We start from the raw sequence: 20,633 nt of genomic DNA, 5'->3' as shown, positions 1-20,633 counted from the left end.
ATGGAAAAGGAAATAGAATAGTATTGTTAGTGAAAGATGAAATCAGTGCAATAGGGAAAAAGATCTTCAAACAAGAAATCTAGATATGAAATCAGTCTGGTTGGAGCTAAGAAGCTACAAGAGACAGAAAACATTAGTGGGAGTTTTCTAGAGGCAATGTTGGAGTTGACATTAAATAGGAAATTGGTGATGGATGCAACAGGGTGCTGTACAATAATGATGGGTGATTTTAATCTACATATATACAAGACAAACAACATTAGTAATAGTACTGTGGTGGATGAATTCTTACAGTGTGAACAAAATGGACAGCACTTTCAGGAATAAACTATTCTAGATTTGATGTTTGTAAATTGAAAAGAGATTGAGTAATGACCTTAAACAACAACAAAAAAAACTGTTGATCTTGGAAATTTGAAACAAAAATAGAAATTGCTGGCGAAATTCAGGTCTGCTAGTTCTAAAAGAGGGTCAGTGGACTTGAAACATTAACTCTGCTTTCTCTCCACAGATGCTGTGGACTGCTGATCATCTCCAGCAATTTTTGTTTGTAGTTAATAACCTTGTTGTAACAGGTTCTTTACAAAATTGAGACCATAATGCGATAGAATTCTTAATTGGAAAGTGAAGTAGTCCACTCCAAATCTAGGATCCTAAATCTAAACAAAGGAAACTACATAGAAAGGAGGGGTGAGTTGGCTGCATTACTGGATAACTTCATTAAAAGGTATGACAGTTATATAAAGTTGCTTAAAAAAGTAGTAAGCCAGGGGATTGGAAGCAGGTTTGACTTCAACAAAAGAGGGCCAAGCATTAATTAAGAGGAGAAAAATAGAAAATGAGGGTAAACTAGCAAGAACAATGTGGGTTAACTATACTCTAGAATTTCTACACGCAGAAAGAAAGATTAGCAAAAACAACGTAAGCCCTTTCCAGTATAAAATCACAGAACAAGGATATGACAGAGCAATTAAATAACCACTTTTGTTCTGATCTGCACAGAAGTCTTTCCCATAAGTATGGAATGCAAGGGTCTTTTGGGAAGGAAGTATTGAAAGAAATTAGTATTTCAAAAAAGTGAGCTGGTAAAATTAATGAGCCTGAAAGCTGATAAACCTCCAAAGTCTAATATCTCCATCCCAGAGTACTAAAGGAAGTTTAATTATCACCTTCCAACATTCTGTAGATTTTGGAACAATCCCAGCAGAGTTTGTGGGCGGCACGGTGGCACAGTGGTTAGCACTGCTGCCTCACAGCGCCTGAGACCCAGGTTCAATTCCCGCCTCAGGCGACTGACTGTGTGGAGTTTGCACATTCTCCCCGTGTGTGCGTGGGTTTCCTCCGGGTGCTCTGGTTTCCTCCCACATTCCAAAGATGTGCAGGTCAGGTGAATTGGCCATGCTAAATTGCCCGTAGTGTAAGGTAAGGGGTAAATGTAGGGGCATGGGTGGGTTGCGCTTCGGCGGGTCGGTGTGGACTTATTGGGCCGAAGGGCCTGTTTCCACGCTGTAATGTAATTTTTTAAAAAATGTAACCTTACTCTTCAAAAAAAGGAAGGAGGGTTGAGAGAAAATTAAGAACTACAGACCCATTAGTCATTGGTAGCAGGGAATCTGAGTGAGTTTATTAGAAGAGAACAGCTGAAATTACTAACAGTTTTACATTAACTCAGAATGGATTTATGAAAGGAAAATTGTTTTCGACAAACCTAATGGAGTTTTTTTTTGAGGATGGAACTACTAGATGTAATCTATTTGAATTTTCAAAAAGCTCTTGATAAAGTTCAACATAAGTTATTGTGCAAAATTATAACAAATGGAATTGGTGGCAACATACATAGATTGAGAATTGGCTAGCAGACAGATAACAGTAGGAATAAATGGGTGGTTTTCAAAGTGGAATGTGGTGACAAGTGGGTCACTGCAGAAATCACTGTTTGTGCTATATATCAAAGATTTGGATGAGGGAATCAAGCGCAATATTTCTAAATTTGCTGAGAACACAAATCTAGGTGGTAGTGAGTGATAAGGAGGAATGTGAAGAGGCTTTTGAGCAATTAGACAAGTTGAGCAAGTGAGTAAAATACATGACATGTCACATAATATGGATAAATGCGAAGTTGTTCACTTTGGTAGCAAGGAAGGCAAATGTGTGTTGGCCTTCATGGCAAGAGAAGCTTGAATACAGGAGCAAGGAAGCTGTACCGCAGGTGTACAGAGCCTTGATGAGATAACACCTCAAGGACTGAGAGTGTTTTGGTCTTTCTCAAGAAAAGGTATATGTGCCACGGGTGAGAGGTTTGTCATATGAGAAGAGATCAGGCTGATTAAGTCTGCATTCACTGGAACTTAAAAGAATTAGAGGAGATTTCATTGAAACATACAAAATTCTGACAGGACTAATAAAGATTGGATGATGGGGTCTCAGGATACACAGTAAACCATTTTGCCTGAAATGAGGAAAGAATTCATCATTAAGTAATTGGTAGAATTCTCTACCACAGAAAGCAGTGTGGACAAAGTCAATTAATACTTTTAAGAAAGAAAGGTTTCTAGAAGAGAAAGGTGTCGAGGGAAGAGCACAAGAATGTGGCAATGAGATAGATGATCAATTATTATCATGTTGAATGCCAGAAACTTGATGGACCAAAAGGCCTCCATCTGCTCCCTTAATCGATGTTTCCAATTTGGCCATGCAAATCAAATATAGCGATAATTCAAATTGTATAAATCATGGCTCAATGGTATATAGTGTTATACGAAACAATCACTTAAATACTAACTTCATTTGTGGGACTTTTGTGAATAAAGCCATTGTCTTTTTGTGCTAAATAGGATATTTGAATGCTTGTAATAGCAAGCCTCATAACAGCTAAAAGCACTTAGAAATAAAATTGTTCTCACATTTGTTCTTCCACAATTCATGTCTGCACTAAAAACATTTTCAGTGCCCAGTTTCTCTAAACATGCGCTTTCAGCATGCAATTGAGAGATTATTTTTTCTGTCTGCCTGGTCAGCAGATAAACTGCTTAGTGATCGCTACAGACTACATTTTGAGGTGGTATTATTTACTTTTGTGCATTTCATATGGAATTCTGAAATTCATGACAAAAATCTTACCTTTAAAAGCTTTCCCATTCGGAAAGCAAGCTTTTCTAAGAAATCCACTGCATTGTTCCAGCCATCTATCTTGTAGGTCTTGCTTATGTATTCGGATTTAGCTCTTTCCAGTACGGCAGGAATATGATCCTCAGGACATTTGATTTTCTCTACCTGAACCTGTGCGGGGAGGATAGAGTGAAAGAAATGAACTCAAGCAAGTGGGGTCTCCCAAAGTCAGTCAACACTGTGCTTTAATCCATCATCAATGAATCAGAAAATAATAAACTCATTCGGGGGCTCTTGTGGTGCAGTGATAGTGTTTCCACATCTAGACCAGAAGGTCTGGGTTCAATTTCCACCTGCTCCAGAGGTGAGTCATAACATGCTTGAGTAGGTTGATTAAAAATATCTAAGAAACGTATAGAAAGTAATTGATAATCAAGTGTAAATTCCAGATTGCATTTATATAGTATTTTTAATATATAAGAAAACAACCTGAAGTGGCAACGTCACAACAGTGGCAGTGATATAGAATAGACTGAAAGTTGTGCTCACCAATAGCTACTTTCAACACAAAATAATTTCAATTAATTTTGGAAAACAAAAACAGCTTGTAATGGATAACTACTATCTAGTAATTTGGTCATGGGTCAGATGAAAGATTCCTACACTAAACACCCAGGTCATGCAAGTTAAACATCACATTTAGGGGTCAAACCTTATAATTACTAGCAAGAACCCATTACCAACTTTGTTAATATATTAACAACACAATACATAACGTCAATAAAGTTATTAACCAAGTATTATAACTACAAAAATAAAATGTTTCACTATATGCTCACTTCCAGGCTGCTGTAAAAAGGTGAATAAAGATTTTCATGAAGATCAACACAAGGATTAAATTTAGTAATCCATAGAATTTTTAGAATTAGAGTCATCAAAACGTCTTCTACAGACTAGAGCTGAAAGTAGATAGTATGACTACATCATCTGTAAATAGAGTCATAGAGATAGAGTCATAGAGATGTACAGCATGGAAACAGACCCTTCGGTCCAACCATGCCAACCAGATATCCCAACCTCTAGTCCCACCTCCAAACAGACCCCACCACCAAGGATATATTTCCCTCCCCTCCCCTATCAGCATTCCGGAAAGACCACTCCCTCCACGACTCCCTCGTCAAGTCCACACCCCCCATCAACCCAACCTCCACTCTCGGCACTTCCCCTGCAACCGCAAGAAATGCAAAACTTGCGCCCACACCTCCCCCCTCCCTTCCCTCCAAGGCCCCAATGGATCCTTCCATATCCGTCACAAATTCACCTGCACCTCCACACACACCATTTACTGCATCCGCTGCACCCGATGTGGCCTCCTCTACATTGGGGAGACAGGCCGCCTACTTGCAGAACATTTCAGAGAACACCTCTGGGACACCCGCACCAACCAACCCAACCGCCCCATGGCTGAACATTTTAACTCCCCCTCCCACTCCGCCAAGGACATGCAGATCCTTGACCTCCTCCATCGCCAGATCATGGCAACACGACGCCTGGAGGAAGAGCGCCTCATCTTCCACCTAGGAACCCTCCAATCACAAGGGATGAATGCATATTTCTCCAGCTTCCTCATTTCCCCACCTTATCTCAGTCCCAACCCTCAGACTCAGCACCACCTTCTTGACCTGCAATCTTCTTCCCGACCTCTCCGCCCCCATCCCCTCTCCGGCCTATCACCCTCACCTTAACCTCCTTTCACCTATCATATTCTCAACACCCCGCCCCCAAGTCCCTCCTCCCTACCTTTTATCTTAGCCTGCTTGGCACACCTTCCTCATTCCTGAAGAAGGGTTTATGCCCGAAACATCGATTCTCCTCACACAAGACTCAGTTTCCATTTGCAGCATGTATGAAAAGTGAACACAATTTCTTTCCACAGTTCGTAGGAAAAGACAGTGCAGTGTTAAGCTACTCCTTCTAAATTTACTTTACATTGTGCTGCCAGTGTCTGTGAACTGGTGGCAGAGGTGAAGTACATGTACAGAATGACTGATAAATGGCCCACTGTATGTCTACAATCAAATGCACGGATTTAAACGACATAACACAAAATATATATAGGACTGGGGTTACAATTAACCAGGAACTGAACTGGACCAAACACTTAACACTGTGACTACAAACACAGGTCAGAGACTAGAAACTCTGCAGTGAGTAACTCATGCCATAAAACATGAGGGCCTGGGACTTAGTTGCCTGAGGATGGAATTGAACCTATCTGTACGGAATTTGCACATTCTCCCCATATCTGCGTGGGTTTTCTCCAGGTGCTCCCATTTCCTCACAGTCCAACAATGTGCAGGTTAGGTAGATTGGCCAAGCTAAATTGCCCATCGTGTCTGAGGATGTACTGGCTAGGTGGATTAGCCACGGGAATGCAGGGTTACAGAGATGGATGGGTTTGGACAGCATGCTCTTCGGAGGGTCAATGTGGACTCAATGGGCTGAATGGCCTGATTCCATACCGTAGGGATTCTATGATTCACTGTTGCGTGGCTCAATTTATTATTAACTCCACAATAATAACACCATTGTTTTTCCAGAGATATTTTACCTCAAAATTTTAGACTCACCACTCCTTTTAGCACTATTTCAGTCTCTGTATCCCCAGATGGATAAACAACACCAGGGCAATCAATTAGGAAAATGCGTCGCATCAGAGTGATATATTGCCAGACCTATAGTACGGAATGAGAAGACAGCAACTATTATAGCATATTAAACAATTATTCTCATATTAAACTAACACCGAAAATACAAAGAGCCACAAATTTCATTTAAAATATAGAAAATCAAATCATTTTGAGAAATGCACACAAGACCAAAGGTTAAAGTTCAGCAATTCACACAAGTTAAAATCTTTCTGCTGAAAGTGAAGGACAGCAGCATTTGAGAATGGAGCAATTTCCCAAGATTCAGGTTAACCCTTTCTGGTTTAAAGATGTACAATCAGAAACATACTAAAGCCATTTCTCCACTCAGTCAACTCATCTCAATCTTGTAGTTGTGTGATACATCAGCTACCTTTCGAAGATTGGGACTGAATGAGGCATAGTGGCTCAGTGGTTAGCACTGCTGCCTCACAGCACCAGGGAACCAGGTTCGATTCCTGCCTCGGGTAACTGACTGTGCGGAGTTTGCACATTCTCCCCATGGGGTTGGTGACGATTAGCCACAGCACATTCGCCGCTGCCGATTAGCCACTGCCAGTTCGCCACCAGCATTTCTCCACTGGGGTAGTTTGGCCTCTGGAGACTATTCGCCACCGGAAATATATATATGTACTGATTGTTTTCCCTCCCGTCTGTTCTTTCATACTTCTCAGTCCCCTTTATTTATGCTAAATTGCCCATAGTCAGGGGTGAATAAGGGGGATGGGTCTGGGTGGGTTACTCTTCGGAGGGTCGGTATGGACTTGTTGGGCCGAAGGGTCTGTTTCCATACTGTAGGGAATCTAATACTGAAATGGTCATTGAGTGAGCCTACATACCAAGTGGCGTGTTGAGTTAAGTAGCTTAACTTTCAAAGATCAAATTGGATAAGAGAGGAACACATTGTTAATTACACTACTACAATCTTAGCATCGTAAGTTCCTATGTTTATTCAGGAGACCACTGAAAATCTGCCTGCACCGAGTGACAGCATCAGTACAGTGGTGAATGAACTATTTATTCTGAAATTTGAAGTAAATCGATCAGTCTTCTGATAACACCTTGATGAATCTGGAAAAAATAGTAAATCTTGCTTTTTAAGATGCCAAATATACCTTTTCGGTCAATCAGGAGTGTGCACAAATCATGTAACAAAAGAAAAATACTGCAAATGCTAGAAATTGGATATAGAAACTTAAAATGCTGGAAATAACCAGCAGGTAGAGTGATAGGGAGTGAAGTGCAACAAGCTCAGAGGTTGTCAGATAGGATGAGAGAAAAAAAAAGGTACAAAGAGAATATTGGAGAGAGGTGAAGATATCCATAAAACAGTGGAAAACATCTGCTTGAAGAAAGAGCCACTGAGGGGATGGGGACATAAGAACAGCTCAAAAATGTGCATAGCACAAAAACAGGTGGGGACAAAACTGAAGCCTTTAGCATTCTGATAAAAGATCACTGATGTGAATTTTTAATGCCATTTTTCTCTCCAGATGTTGCTGACCTGCTGGGCATTTTGAATTTAATGTTTTGATTTCATTGTATGACTGTAACAAGATTGAGGCTGTAAAATGATCAGTCATCTACAAAACCCAAGCAACTCATTCAGTTGCAGCCTAGAGTTATTTGAACAGAAAGCAAGTTAAATTGATGACACAGAATTACTACATTTACTGAAATATCTGGTTAGTCAGACAGAGACAGAAACAGAAAATGTATAAGTTATATGGGTTTCTCTTAAAGATTTGTTCTGACACAAAGATGACAGGTTGCAACAACCCAGTATGGGTGACCTAAGTACAGCAAATAGACTAAAAAGGAGATTCAGCTTAAATGGACGCTTTACTGACCACATATGTGGAGGTAAGACTTTGATCCTATTTTGTTGATAACTGGATTTTGTTATACTTCCCAAAATTTTAATTTTAGAAGACACTGAAATCTGTAATACCTACCTTTGTCTCACCAGCAATAGGTGCAACATTACAAACTTTCTTGGATCGAAGTGCATTAATGATAGAGCTCTTGCCAACGTTAGGATAGCCAATGAAACCGACACTGATCTGCTTTTTGTCATTGTGAAGCTGTTTAAAACAAAAAGACAAATTACACACAACAAACTTACATTCTTCAGACAGTTCTCAAAAGGGGTGTTGGTGGCAGAGAAGAGACACAGAACAATTACCAGGACTTAAAAATAAAGTTAATAATATTGCAATAAGTGCTGATTTAATGCCAAACAGAAAATTTTGCAAATCTGCAGTTTTATTCCATATTTCAAATTCCTAAATCAAGCTGTGAGGGGCAGGTTATTGGAATAATATCTGGCAGCTATGAACTAATTCATCAAAGGTTTGAATTATATTCAAAGTGGTAACATTTTGTCATTGATTGTCCAAAGAATAAAAGCAAAATACTGGAGAAAGAAATCAGAAATAAAAACAGAAATTCTCAGTATCTGTGGAACCCAGTTCTGAACAAGAATCACATTGGACAAATGCTGCCAGACTTGTGTAATTTATTTTATGACAAATTGTTGAAATTTGTTTACTAAAAGATTGACCATATTGTAACTTTCAGAGAAGTGAAACGATGAATTTTAATAAGAAACCAGAAATTCATTCCAAAAGTATATTTATCTTCATAAACTGGAGTGCTGAACAATTACAAAATCCACACATACTCTTGCAACATTTTAGGAACAAGAAATCCAGAAAACGTTAGAATTCCTCATATACAAAACCTCGCCTTCCATTAGAACATTGAACTTCACCGACAATACAAGTCCTTCAGCCCTCGATGTTGTGCCAACCTGTAAAATCAATCTGATGCCCATCTAAACTACACCATTCCACTATCCATATGTATGTCCAATGACAATTTAAATACCCTGAATATCAACAAGTCTACTACGGCAGCAGGCTGTTCCATGCCCCTAGTACTCTCTGAATAAAGAAATTACTCCAATATCTGTCCTAAATCTATTACCCCTCAATTTAAAGCTATGTCCTCTCATGTTAGCCTTCACCATCCAAGGAAAAAGGCTTTCACTGTCCACCCTTACACGTCTCAATTAAGTCACCTCTCAACCTTCTTCTCTCCAATGAAAACAGCCTTAGTTCCCTCAGCCTTTCCTCATAAGACCTTCCTTCCATACCAGGCAACAGCCCAGTAAATCTCCTCCGCACCCTTCCTAAAGCTTCCACATCATTCCTATAATGTGGTGACCAGGACTGTTTGCAATACTCCAGGAGCGGTCTTATCAGTGTCTTGTACAGCTGAAGCATGACCTCATGGCTCCAAAACTCAATCCCCCTACCAACAAAGTCAACATATCATATGCCTTCTTAATAACCCTATCAACCTGAGTGGCAATTTTCAGGGATTTATGCACCTGGACACAGGAGTCTCTCTGTTCTTCTAAACTGTCAAGAATTTTATCATTAGTCCAGTACACTGCATTCCTGTTACTTCTTCCGAAGTGAACCTCCTCACACTTTTCTGCATTAAACTCCATTGGCCACTTCTCAGACCATTTGTGTATCTTATCTATGTCCCTCTGTAACCCACAACATCCTTCGGCACTATCCACAACTCTGCCCACCTCAGTGTCATCTACAAATTTACTAACACATCCTTCTACGCCCACATCCAGATCATTTATAAAAATGACAAACAGCACTGGCCCCAAAACAGATCCTTGCGGCACACCACAGGTAACTGATTCCAGGATGAACATTTCCCATCAACCACCACTGTTTTCTTTCAGCTAGCCAATTTCTGATCCAAACTGCCAAATCACCTTCAATCCTGAAACCCAGTATTTTGTGCAATAGCCTACCGTGTGGAACCTCATCAAACGTCTACTGGAATCCATATACACCATTTTTTACTTTCATCCAACTGTTTTATCACCTTCTCAAAGAACTCAATATGGTTACTGAGGCACAACCAACTCTTCACAAAACCATGTTGACCATCCTGAATCAAATTATTCCTTTCCATATGATTATAAATCCTCTCTTATATCCTTTTCCAATACCTGACCCACAATCAAAGTAAGGCTCACTGGCCTATAATTACCAGGGTTGTCCCGACTGCCCTGCTTAAACAAGGGAACATTTGCTATCCTCCAGTTTTCTGGCACTACTCCTGTCGAAAATGATGACAAAAATCAAAGCCAAAGGCTCTGCAATCTCCTCCCTGGCTTCCCAAAGAATCAGAGGATAAATTCCATCCGGCCCAGGGATCTTATCTATTTTCGGATTTTCCAATATTACGAAAACCTCCTCTTTGTCAACTGCAATCCCATCTAATCTAGTAGCCTGTATCTCTGTATTCTCACTAACATTGCTAGTATTCACATTGGAAAAGGGCAAAAAAAGTATTCATTAAGCGCTTCCACTATACCCTCAGTTTCCTCTCTCAAATTCCCACTAGTGTCTTTGATTGGCCCTAATCTTATTCTAGTCATTCTTTTATTCCTGATATACCTATAGAAGGCCTTAGGGTTTTCCTTGATCCTACCCCCCAACAATTTCTGTGCCCCCTCCTGGCTCTTCTTAGCCCTCTCTTTAGATCTTTTCTGGCTAATTTATAACTCTGAAGCCCCCTAACTGAGCCTTCAGACTTCATCCTCACATAAGCCTTCTTCTTTCTCTTGACAAAAGCTTCAACTTCTTTAGTAAACCATGGCTCCCTCTCTCGACAACTTCCTGCCTGCCTGATGGGTATATACTTATCAAGGACCCGCAGTAGCTGTTCCTTGAGTAAGCTCCACATTTTGATTGTGTCCATCCCTTGCAGCTTCCTTCCCCATCCTATGCATCCTAAATTTTGCCTAATCTACTTGTGTTAGAGGACATTTATTGTTTAAGCATGTTCTTGGCAATGTTTTACAATAAAGCTGCTTCACAGAGTCTTCAAAAGAATTGACTGACACGTCTAACTTTAAAGAATTTTGGACTATTCAAGTACAAGGAATTTCTGGAAGGTAATTTCAGGAATAATCATTGAGAACATGACTGGAGCACTCATCTGAGTGAGACAAAAGCTGAGTACATTCAGCTGAGAATTTGGTTCATAGTACAAATTTGGTGCAGAGGGCAACATTGATGCTTTAACTAAGGTTTACAAGATGTCTCCAGAGTGAGAGGTGAGCAGGAGAGGATAAAAGGAGCATATTGAGAGCACTATTTTCAGTGAGATCAGTGCTGAAGTGAAGCTACAAATCACAATGTGATGCAAGTGCAGGGAAAGCAGCTGTTTGGCGAGGATTAGTGAATATATCTCGTCTTTAAAGTAAAATTGACATTCTCAGTGCATGTTTAAGGTCTCTAGTCTTTTTTATGTCTTCCTTTCCTTTTAGTTTAGAAAATTACAATAAAATGTAAAGAATGGGGAATACAGAGTAATTAAATTAGAAGCCAAATAATGTAGCGATGGCAAATAATATATTGGTGATATGTTGCTGCTGAAGCAGGTGGGAGCTGTTGGATGCCAAGGTGATCCAGAGAGTACACATCTGTACTAAGTGTTCACGGCTTGAAGAACATCAGATCCAAGTTGAGGGGCTGGTTGCCAAACTGCAGACATTGCACATCAGAAAGCAGGAAAGTTACTTGAATATTTAGCTCCAGAAAACAGTCATATCCTTCAAAGAGTAGTACATTTGAGTTTGGTCTGCAATCAGGAACAAGAGGTACAACTACAGATGAGACAACTTTGGGGACCTGGAGGGTTCCCAGAACCCAGCCTCACTCCTACAATTGTGCAACAATTACAAAGTGCTTACAAGCTATGTGGACCAGAGTGAGGACTGAAGGAGGATGAGCCAACAGACAAGGGAACCACTCAGGTTGGAGGAGAAAATTGTGATGGGGGATAGTAGAAGTAGGAGGACAGGCACTGTTGTGTTGCCTGCCCAGTGCCTCGGCTAAGGACATCATCTCAAGGCAGAAGAACTCAAGAGTAGGATAGGAGAGATCAAGTTGTTGTCACCCACATTGGTATCAACAACATTGAAAGGACCAGAAAGGAGGTTCTCCTAAAATAATTTCAATTAAGTGAACCATATTAAAAAGCAGAACCTCTAGGAAATAATCGCTGAATTATTACTTGAGTCACAAGCAAACTGAAAGGGCATATAAAGTCAAAGAATTAAATACATGGCTCAAAGAATAGAGAGAGTGGACTGGATTTCAGTTTTTGGAATAATGAGGTAGAAGGTAGCTGTTCTGATGGGATGGGCTTTATTTGAATTGAACTGGAACCTGTATCCAATCAAACTGAATACTAGGGCTGTGGAGAGTGCTTTAAAAGAAATTAGAGGTGAGAGGGGTTTGGGAGAGGGGAAACCTAGGCTTACCAAATAAAAGGATATGGCAACACTGTAGAGTAACTATTAGGATAACAGTATCCCAAGTGGGACAGGAACGTACAGAGAGTATGACCATAAAGCAGCAGGAAATAAGGTCAAAGCAGAAAAAATTTAAAAAGACAACCCAAATGGCTCTTTACTTGAATGTACATAGTATCTGGAGCAAAACAAATGAATTAACGGCAGAAAAGGAGGCTAATGGGTAGAATCTTATAGCAATTACAGAAAAATAGTTACAAGCAGATCAAAGCTGAAAATTAAATATTCAGGGATATGTGACTTTTTGAGAGGACATAATAATGAATCAGCTTTATCAGTATGGGATGAACTAAGTATAATAGCAAGAAATGATCTTGGATTGGAAGATGTAAAATCCATATGGCTGGAGACAAGAAATTAACACTCATGGGCATAGCCTATATGTCCCCTCACATCTGTTTTACAAAGAGACGATAAATTCAAAGATAATGAAGGCATGTATCAAAAGGCAGTTCATTAATCACAGGTGACCTTAATCTTCATGTAGATTGGGAAAGTCAAATTTAGATCTGGAAGAATTCACAGGGTACTCAGGATAGTTTTTAAAAACAACATGTTGAGCATCTAATCAGGGACCAGACCATTTTACGTTTGGCAATATGTAATGAGGCAGATTTAAGAAATGATCTCAGAATAAAACTCCCTAGAAAATTTCATGGCAGAATTGATCATTCATTTTGAGGGGGACAAACTTGAGTCGGAAAGATCTCTGCTAAACTTAAATAAGAATAATTACAAAGGAATGAATCCGAAGTAGACTAGGAAAGGAGTTTAGCAGCAAAGTAATTGAGAGACAATAGCAGACATTTAAGAAAATAGCTCATGACTCACAACAAAGATATAGCCCAAAGAGAGAAGATTCTATGAAGGGGATTAGCCACCCGTGACTAACTAGGAAAGTTAGCAACAGCATTAAATTGAAAGAAAAATCATATACTCGAGCAAGGATTAGTGGTAAATCAGACAATTGGTAAATTCATTAGTGTTTACACTATTCTGAAATTACAAAGTCTGGTCCTAGATTTTCCCACAAGGGGAAACAACTTTTCAATATAAATCCTGTGAAGTCCCCTAAAAATCTTCTATGTTTCTATGTGGTAGCCTCTCATTCTTCTAAACTCCAGTGAGTACAGGACCAACCTACTCAACTTCTCATAAGAAAATCCCTCCACACCTAGGATCAAACTGTTGAACTTTCTCTAGACTGCCTCCAATGCCAGGATGTATTTCCTTAGATAAGGACCCAAAACTAATCACAGTATTCAAGGTCTATCCTAACTGATGCCTTGCATAGTTTTAGCAAGACTTCCCTACTTATGTCCTTCATTCCTTTTGAAATAAAAAAAAATCATTTGCCTTCCCTATTGACTGTTGAACTTGTATGCTAGCCATTTGATGTATAAACCCATACTCCCAGAGCTTCTTGTGCTGCAGCTTTATGTAGACTTTCTCCATTTAGATTAGATTACTTACAGCATGGAAACAGGCCCTTCAGCCCAACAAGTCCACACCAACCCTTTGAAGAGCAACCCACCCAGAGCCATTCCCCTACATGTACCCCTTTGCCTCAGGCTACGGGCAATTTAGCATGGCCAATTCACCTAACCTGTACATCTTTGGACTGTGGGAGGAAACTGGAGCACCCGGAGGAAACCCACGCAGGCACGGGGAGAATGTGCAAACTCCACACAGACAGTTGTCTGAGACCGGAACTGAACCCGGATCTCTGGCGCTGTGAGGCAGCAGTGCTAACCACTATGCCACAGTGCCACCCATCTAAATAATATTTAAATAATATTCAGCTCCTCTATTCTTCCTAGCAAAGTGCAGAATCCCTCCCCATTTTTCTACAATATATTCCAGCAGCCAATTATTTTGCCCACTTACTTAATCTTTCTAAATCCCTCTGCACATCCTTTGTGACACGCTCACAATTTGCCTTCCCACCTATTTTGATATTATCCACAAAACAGGTGATGGCACATTCACTTCCCTCATCCAAGTCATCATGAAAATGCCACCTTTATCTCAAATGTCTTCTATTTGTTAGCTAATCCTCTATTCATACTCATATACTATCCCCAACACCATTCGTTCTTTCCTTATCAAATGTTTTTCGGAAATCCACATGTCTTATATTGACAAGTTCCTCTTTATTTATTCTAACTGTTCTCTTCTCATATGATTCCCTAAGTTTTCTCCATGAAGCCATGCTCACACTGCAAAATTATATTATGTACTTGCAAATGTACAACCGTTCTATCTTTTATCATAGACTTAACATTTTTTTCCAAGAACAGATGTTAAGCTGACTGTCGGTCGTTATCTTTTTTTTTGGCTCTTTCCTTTTTTGAATAAGAATGTTGGGTTTCTAATGACAGTTTTCTAACCATCTTGGACTTTCTCAAAATCTAAGAAATTTTGGAAAACTCCTACCAGTGCTTCCAATATTTCTGCAGCTACCGATCCAGATAACCTATTGGCTTTTAACCCTATTAGTTTTCCTATTACCGCTTCTCTACTACTGTAGTTACTTCTTTGAAATCATTTATTCATTAAGTTACCTGTTTGACAGACAACAGTACATACATTCTGTAGCAAATTCTGAATATTTGTTTCATTTGTATCGTGACTTTTTCAACCATGTGGCTTTTTCAACAAACCAAAACCAAGTACTTAACCAAGTCTGATTAATTCATCTGACATTACAACCCGCAAATCTGATCCACCTTTAGTTACTTGATTTGTCCAATCTTAGTTGAGATTAAGAGGATTTGTGGGAGCAACATCTTGTAATCTGTGTATTGTGTAATCTGAATCACAGTTGTATTTAGTTACATGCTGCTATACGAGGTCAAAATAGACCCATAAATATGTATCACCCAAAATTTATCCATTTAATACCTCACAACAGATTTTCAAAGTGAGTTTTCTTTGCAGTGCTGATCATGTTTGCAGCCAAGTGGGTTTTTTGTAAAAACCTCTTACCTTGCCAAACTGTCGCAAGAGTTGGATGAGAGCACCTTTTCCAAAGGGATTGGTGAGGCTGGCGTGAAAGGCAAGAGTTGGATATTCACGTGAGAGGATTGCAACCCATCGTTTCTAGGGCACAGAAAATGTAACTATTCACTTTTAATGCAATGTCTAAAGAAAACCTGCAATATGTGGAATCACAATTATTGTAACAGTTCACTGCAGACATATATACACAAAACTTTGTTTTAACCAATACCTTACCAACCTGCACTCTTGACTCCTCAAATACTGTGATGTCTAAATATGTATGCTGTAAATAAAGTATAACATTGATGTGTATACCCCTCGCATTATGTTTCTATTATTTGCTGTGAGTTTTTACATCAATTTTAGAAAGTCTTTTGGTATTTTTACACGGATTTCTTTTTGTGGGACGCTGCTGCCTTGAAGCTTTGCTTGTTCAGGGTTCACTGCAGTTATGTGTACCTCTTGATTATTCGGAATATTTGATCAGTCAGCACGCTTCTAGGGCTTTTACAGTACTGGTTAATAAAAGTTTGCTGTACTTGCTTAATGTTGTACAGCTTCATTCTAGACCTATATGTATGAATATCCCATTGATTACTGCATTGGCTGAATAGTTCAACTACTTCAATGATCAGTGAAGTCTTTAAAGAATTTTTAAAATTTGCCACAGTTATTCAGAATTGATCTGCTCAAGAAGTGAGAGAATCTGAATCCAATCCTAAAGCAACATATCTGGTCTCAAATTCCCTCTGCAAAGAAAAAGTATTCGCAGATTCCCACTTCATTAATTGATTAACTGGATCCCTTCACAAACTTTGTTTGCGGATTTGATGTTGAGTATGACGAGTCTGCCTATCTCATTGTACCAAGATGCTAATAATTGAAATTCTCTCATACTTTCCAGGGAGTTCCTGCATCCAGAATCACAAACATTTAGATTATTCAACTAAATCATCATCCTGAGATAGATTTTTAAGTACAGAAATACATGAAGCACAGAGACAGTATGCTAAATCTATATTTCATAAACAAAAGTAAAGATTTTCCTAGTAACTATTCTGGTGACGTACATTATTTTAACAGTATGTCATTAAACAAAAAGACAGAAACAGATCTTGATTTCACAAATCCTATTTTGAGAGTTTGAATTTTTTGCTCATCCACTGCAGCTATCAGGGGACGGGACTTTGCCCACACTGGAAAAGGAAAGTAATCATAAAATTAAAACCAAAACGTTACCGTTGCCCAGGTAGGTACGAGGTCACACTTGTTAAATACGAATACCAAATGTTTCCATGGCTTTTCCTTCTTTATGTAAGCCTCTATATGGGGTGAGCGTGTGCCAATTGGATCTCTGGCATCCAGTACTTGGATTATAACATCTGATGAATCAATCACCTAACCAAAAATCATTTTTACTGTTAAATAGGTTCAACAAAGAAACATACACATCCTTTATTAAATCATTTATAACATACCATTAAAATAGTATTTAAAAGTACGCATAATTATAAAGGGAAGTAACGCAATGTTTACATATGTATTCAATAAGATTTTAAGGAATGGGTGGTGATGGCAGTGGAGACGATTATAGGCGACGTAATGAACTCCCTAATAAAAGCAGAAAATGCTATAAGTACTCAGCAGGTCATGAATCTGAAGCATGAACTCTGTTTTCTCTTCATTGATGCTGCTGAGTATTTCCACCAATTTCTGCTTTGATTTCAGCAATCAATTTTAGTCAGGTTCCTGTTTGATGTGGAAATTGGTGACATTTCTATTCTTTGCAAAGAGAATAGAAAATAGTTTATTATAGAAGACATTTGATCCTATTTATAAACTGAGAAAATAAAAAACCTTCCCATAAAGTTATAGATATAAAGAAACTTATGAAAAAATTACATAGCACATGTCCATCATAATTCTTCTCCATTTTTTGACAAAAGGAAAAGGAAAAGTGTGATTATTCAATTTACACTAACATTTCAAATCAGTTTATTGCTAAATTCTGATAGAAGACACCCATTGATAAAATTCCAAGCAAAGTACATACCTTGTACAGCTCACCCCATATTCTTTTAGACTGCCCTTTTTTGAAGATTTCTTCTCTGACTTCATCCCTAATCAAAATTGAAATTAACAAAATTGAAATCACCAACCACATTACGTTAAGTCGCCCCACGTTCCCTTCAAGATACACACCATACTTCACTTAGGCATTTGTAACCATCCTTTCATCACTGATGGGCCAAAACTCTGACATATCAGGTGGTTTTTTTTCCCTTAAAAAGATGACTATTGGAATCAAATCTCTGATTATACCAAGAACAATGCCCCTCATCAATCACCATTGGTGGCCAAAGTTGAACCATAATTCAAACGTTCACCAGTAATGCTCTTAAGCAAATAATTGTCGCTTAGAGTGAGTGCCAGGTACTTTCTATCCATCCAGAAAATGACTGGCTTCAGTTAGCATCTTCCCTATAACAGCACAACTGAATTTGGAAACTTGGGCTTTAGCACTAACACTCCTGTCCACATAATGATACAAAGCAGCGAGCTTGAGTGGTAGCGGCCACTGCAGGCTCAGCAGCAACAAGATTTTCACGAAAGTTAAAAGGGCAAATTCTGAAAATTAAACGAGTGAAATATATTCCAGCTGTTACTGATACCACAGATGAAAAATAAATTCTGAAGCGCTGAAATACCATAAAATTTGTTGTACCCTCAAATTTTGAGTGGGACAGTTGTTAAGAGATTTTGGCGGCATCTTTGTAATTTTGCACGTTGTACTGATTTTTAAATGTACATTCCATAGGGACTATGGCAAATCCAATAATAAATCTTCAATATTCAAAATCAAGAGTTACATTTGTGCATCCCAACAGCTTCCTAGAATTTACTCACCTTACGCCAGTGTCTTCCACAACCAGATCTCGGTCTTTTTTTAGATCATATTCTTCTGCCAATGTTTGAGCTTTTTCCACCAGGCTTTGCACATCACAGACACCAAGATTTGGCCTCTTTCGTTGAGCTTTAGGACCAAAGGTTGTTTCAAATGTTTCCGTATCCAGAATATGAACTTTTGAATTCTGTAAACAAACAAAGTTTTGCGACAACATTCATCACTCTGAAACAGAAAATCACCTACTCAAATACACACATACTCAAATATAGATTCAAGTTCAAGCTTAGATTACATTACACTGGACAATTTACTGTGCAAATGTAGTACTGAGTCATTTGGTTCAGGAAACCCTTTGATCTTGACCATTGTAGAGTGGGGGATTACATACTGCAACCAACAGGGTAAATTTTAGCTTTCACACCCTGGGCAGCAATCCAAGGAGGAGAATAGATCTACCATCTATCACAACAATTCAAGCTCTCTGAATTTCAATTATTAATACCCTTAAAAAAAAGTACAAGGTTCACACTCCTGATGACAATATAATAATCCCCATCGAGAGATTACTGCAGCAGACAGCATTATCTGAGGAAACAAGTAAACTTGATTGTTTGCTTCTCTTCTTGCTGAAAAGCTTGCCAACTAATTACTTGAGTTAATACATGAAGAACTTGGTAAAGGTACCCAAGAAAAGCCTGTAGCTGCAGAAGTTGTCAACTTTGAGAAAAGAACAGAAGTAAAGGAGGTTTACAAAGAAGAAACATTTCTTTATCATCTTGCAAATAGACATCTCTATTTTGCATAACTGGATAAAATTTCATCAGGTTTTATAAACAAGATAAAGAGTCCAAACACAAAACATGACACTCAAAAATATTAAAGGAACTACAACACAAACAAGCCAATCTTAGAAAGTACTATGACAGAAGCATAATAGGAATTTGAAGACTTCTCCATATCCTTTAGCTCGACTGAAAAAAATCACAAGTGATTTTAACAATCTCCTTTTTTTTGGACTATTAACTTTAAAATAAATTATGGCTTATGTGGCAAAAGTTTTTTATAATAAATATGAGGTGTCTTGTGACAAACAACAGCAATTCACATCTGGGGAATTCTAGGCATTTGTTTCTCGGTCAGAATCATTGTAAAACTGATTTTAAAAAAAAGAGATAGCTTGAAATGTCAATGGTCCAATCATATTGAACGAATTTCAACAACTTCTAGGATGCTGCTTTTCCAGGCAGAATTTTAGATCCTTCATTTTAAATCATGAATGGATGAATATGCTTTTTACACTCAGAACAATGCTTTCACATCCTTGAAATCATGATGGCAGAAAGAATAATTGTAAAGCAAAGCAAATATCCATATAGACAAGTGAGCTAAGAAATGGATCAGGACCTAAGGTACAAATAACAAATACAAATGGATTGAACAAGATGAAGAACATGTTCCTAATCAGATTACCTGCATAACAATGATGGCCAAAAATTGACTCAAGATAGAATTTCAATCACATAACCGATGTTAACTTATTTGAGAGGAAAACAATCGAAGTGACAAACACAATCTAATACGTAGAGAGAAGTAATAATTGAAGCTGTTCACAGGAAGACCTGGGATTCATCAAGGAAATGTATGTTAGCTGGTATCCAGGCACTGCCCTCTCCCTCCAAAGTTATCTACTTCTCGAGCCTTTCACGTGCGCAGACATGGTTCTTTCTGGTTTGGCCACACTACATATTAACCGTAATTGATCTTATTGAGAGGTGGAATAATTTCAAGAGACTGAATTGCCTAAATCTGCTACTACACTGAACTACAAGTCTAAAACTACAAAACTGACAGTCAAACACATAACTTTTAATCCTCACGTCTTTACCATATTTTTGAAAAAATATAGAACGTTAATTGTTTGTTCATGGGTCATTTTTGAGAGATCGTGGACACAAATAGAATTATCTTTTCAATGTAGTTAATTCTGCTAACCCTGTTTATCCTTATAAACTCAACCTTCTCCACGTTCATGAGACTCAGAAAATTTACTAAACACACTGACGAGGTACCAGTGAACAACGTCTACAAACTATAATATTCACAGGTACATACCACTGTATTGTGGGTTTTCAACACCACTTTATCTACATAAAACCAAAAAGATATTAAGTGGACAACTCTGAACTGAAATGTGCAGGTTTAATACACAATGTAGATACATGACATGACATGGGAGGAACCATCAGGGCTGAATTAGTGTATAATATATTGAAGACCAGGTTCCTCAACCAGCACTCAAATATAGTTACTAAGCAGCATATTTCAAGCGATAACTAATGATCATTGGATCATTCGGAGTGCCACAAGGATCGGTGCTGGGTCCACTACTTTTTGTCATTTACATAAATGATTTGGATGTGAGCATAAGAGGTACAGTTAGTAAGTTTGCAGATGACACCAAAATTGGAGGTGTAGTGGACAGCAAAGG

At 38.6% G+C, this 20,633-nt stretch overlaps 1 protein-coding gene across 1 annotated transcript in view; it reads right to left on the bottom strand.

Moving 5' to 3' along the window:
- The window catches only part of gnl2 (G protein nucleolar 2), a 51,159-nt gene that overhangs the window by 16,572 nt on the left and 13,954 nt on the right, over positions 1 to 20,633 (bottom strand). Inside the window, exons 5-11 of the mRNA XM_043717874.2 lie at positions 18,145 to 18,329; positions 17,291 to 17,357; positions 16,477 to 16,635; positions 15,223 to 15,336; positions 7,772 to 7,900; positions 5,739 to 5,843; positions 3,121 to 3,279 (exon numbers count right to left, since the gene is read on the bottom strand). Of these exons, the coding sequence (XP_043573809.2) occupies positions 3,121 to 3,279; positions 5,739 to 5,843; positions 7,772 to 7,900; positions 15,223 to 15,336; positions 16,477 to 16,635; positions 17,291 to 17,357; positions 18,145 to 18,329 (918 nt within the window). The remainder of the gene's footprint in view (positions 1 to 3,120; positions 3,280 to 5,738; positions 5,844 to 7,771; positions 7,901 to 15,222; positions 15,337 to 16,476; positions 16,636 to 17,290; positions 17,358 to 18,144; positions 18,330 to 20,633) is intronic.

This window comes from Chiloscyllium plagiosum, unplaced genomic scaffold, assembly GCF_037043375.1.
Source record: "Chiloscyllium plagiosum isolate Xiang-an unplaced genomic scaffold, Cpla_swu_hap1 HiC_scaffold_30, whole genome shotgun sequence".
Taxonomy (NCBI): Eukaryota; Metazoa; Chordata; class Chondrichthyes; order Orectolobiformes; family Hemiscylliidae; genus Chiloscyllium; species Chiloscyllium plagiosum.
The sequence above is the reverse complement of the archived record's forward strand: the minus strand, read 5'-3'. Positions and strand labels throughout refer to the sequence as shown.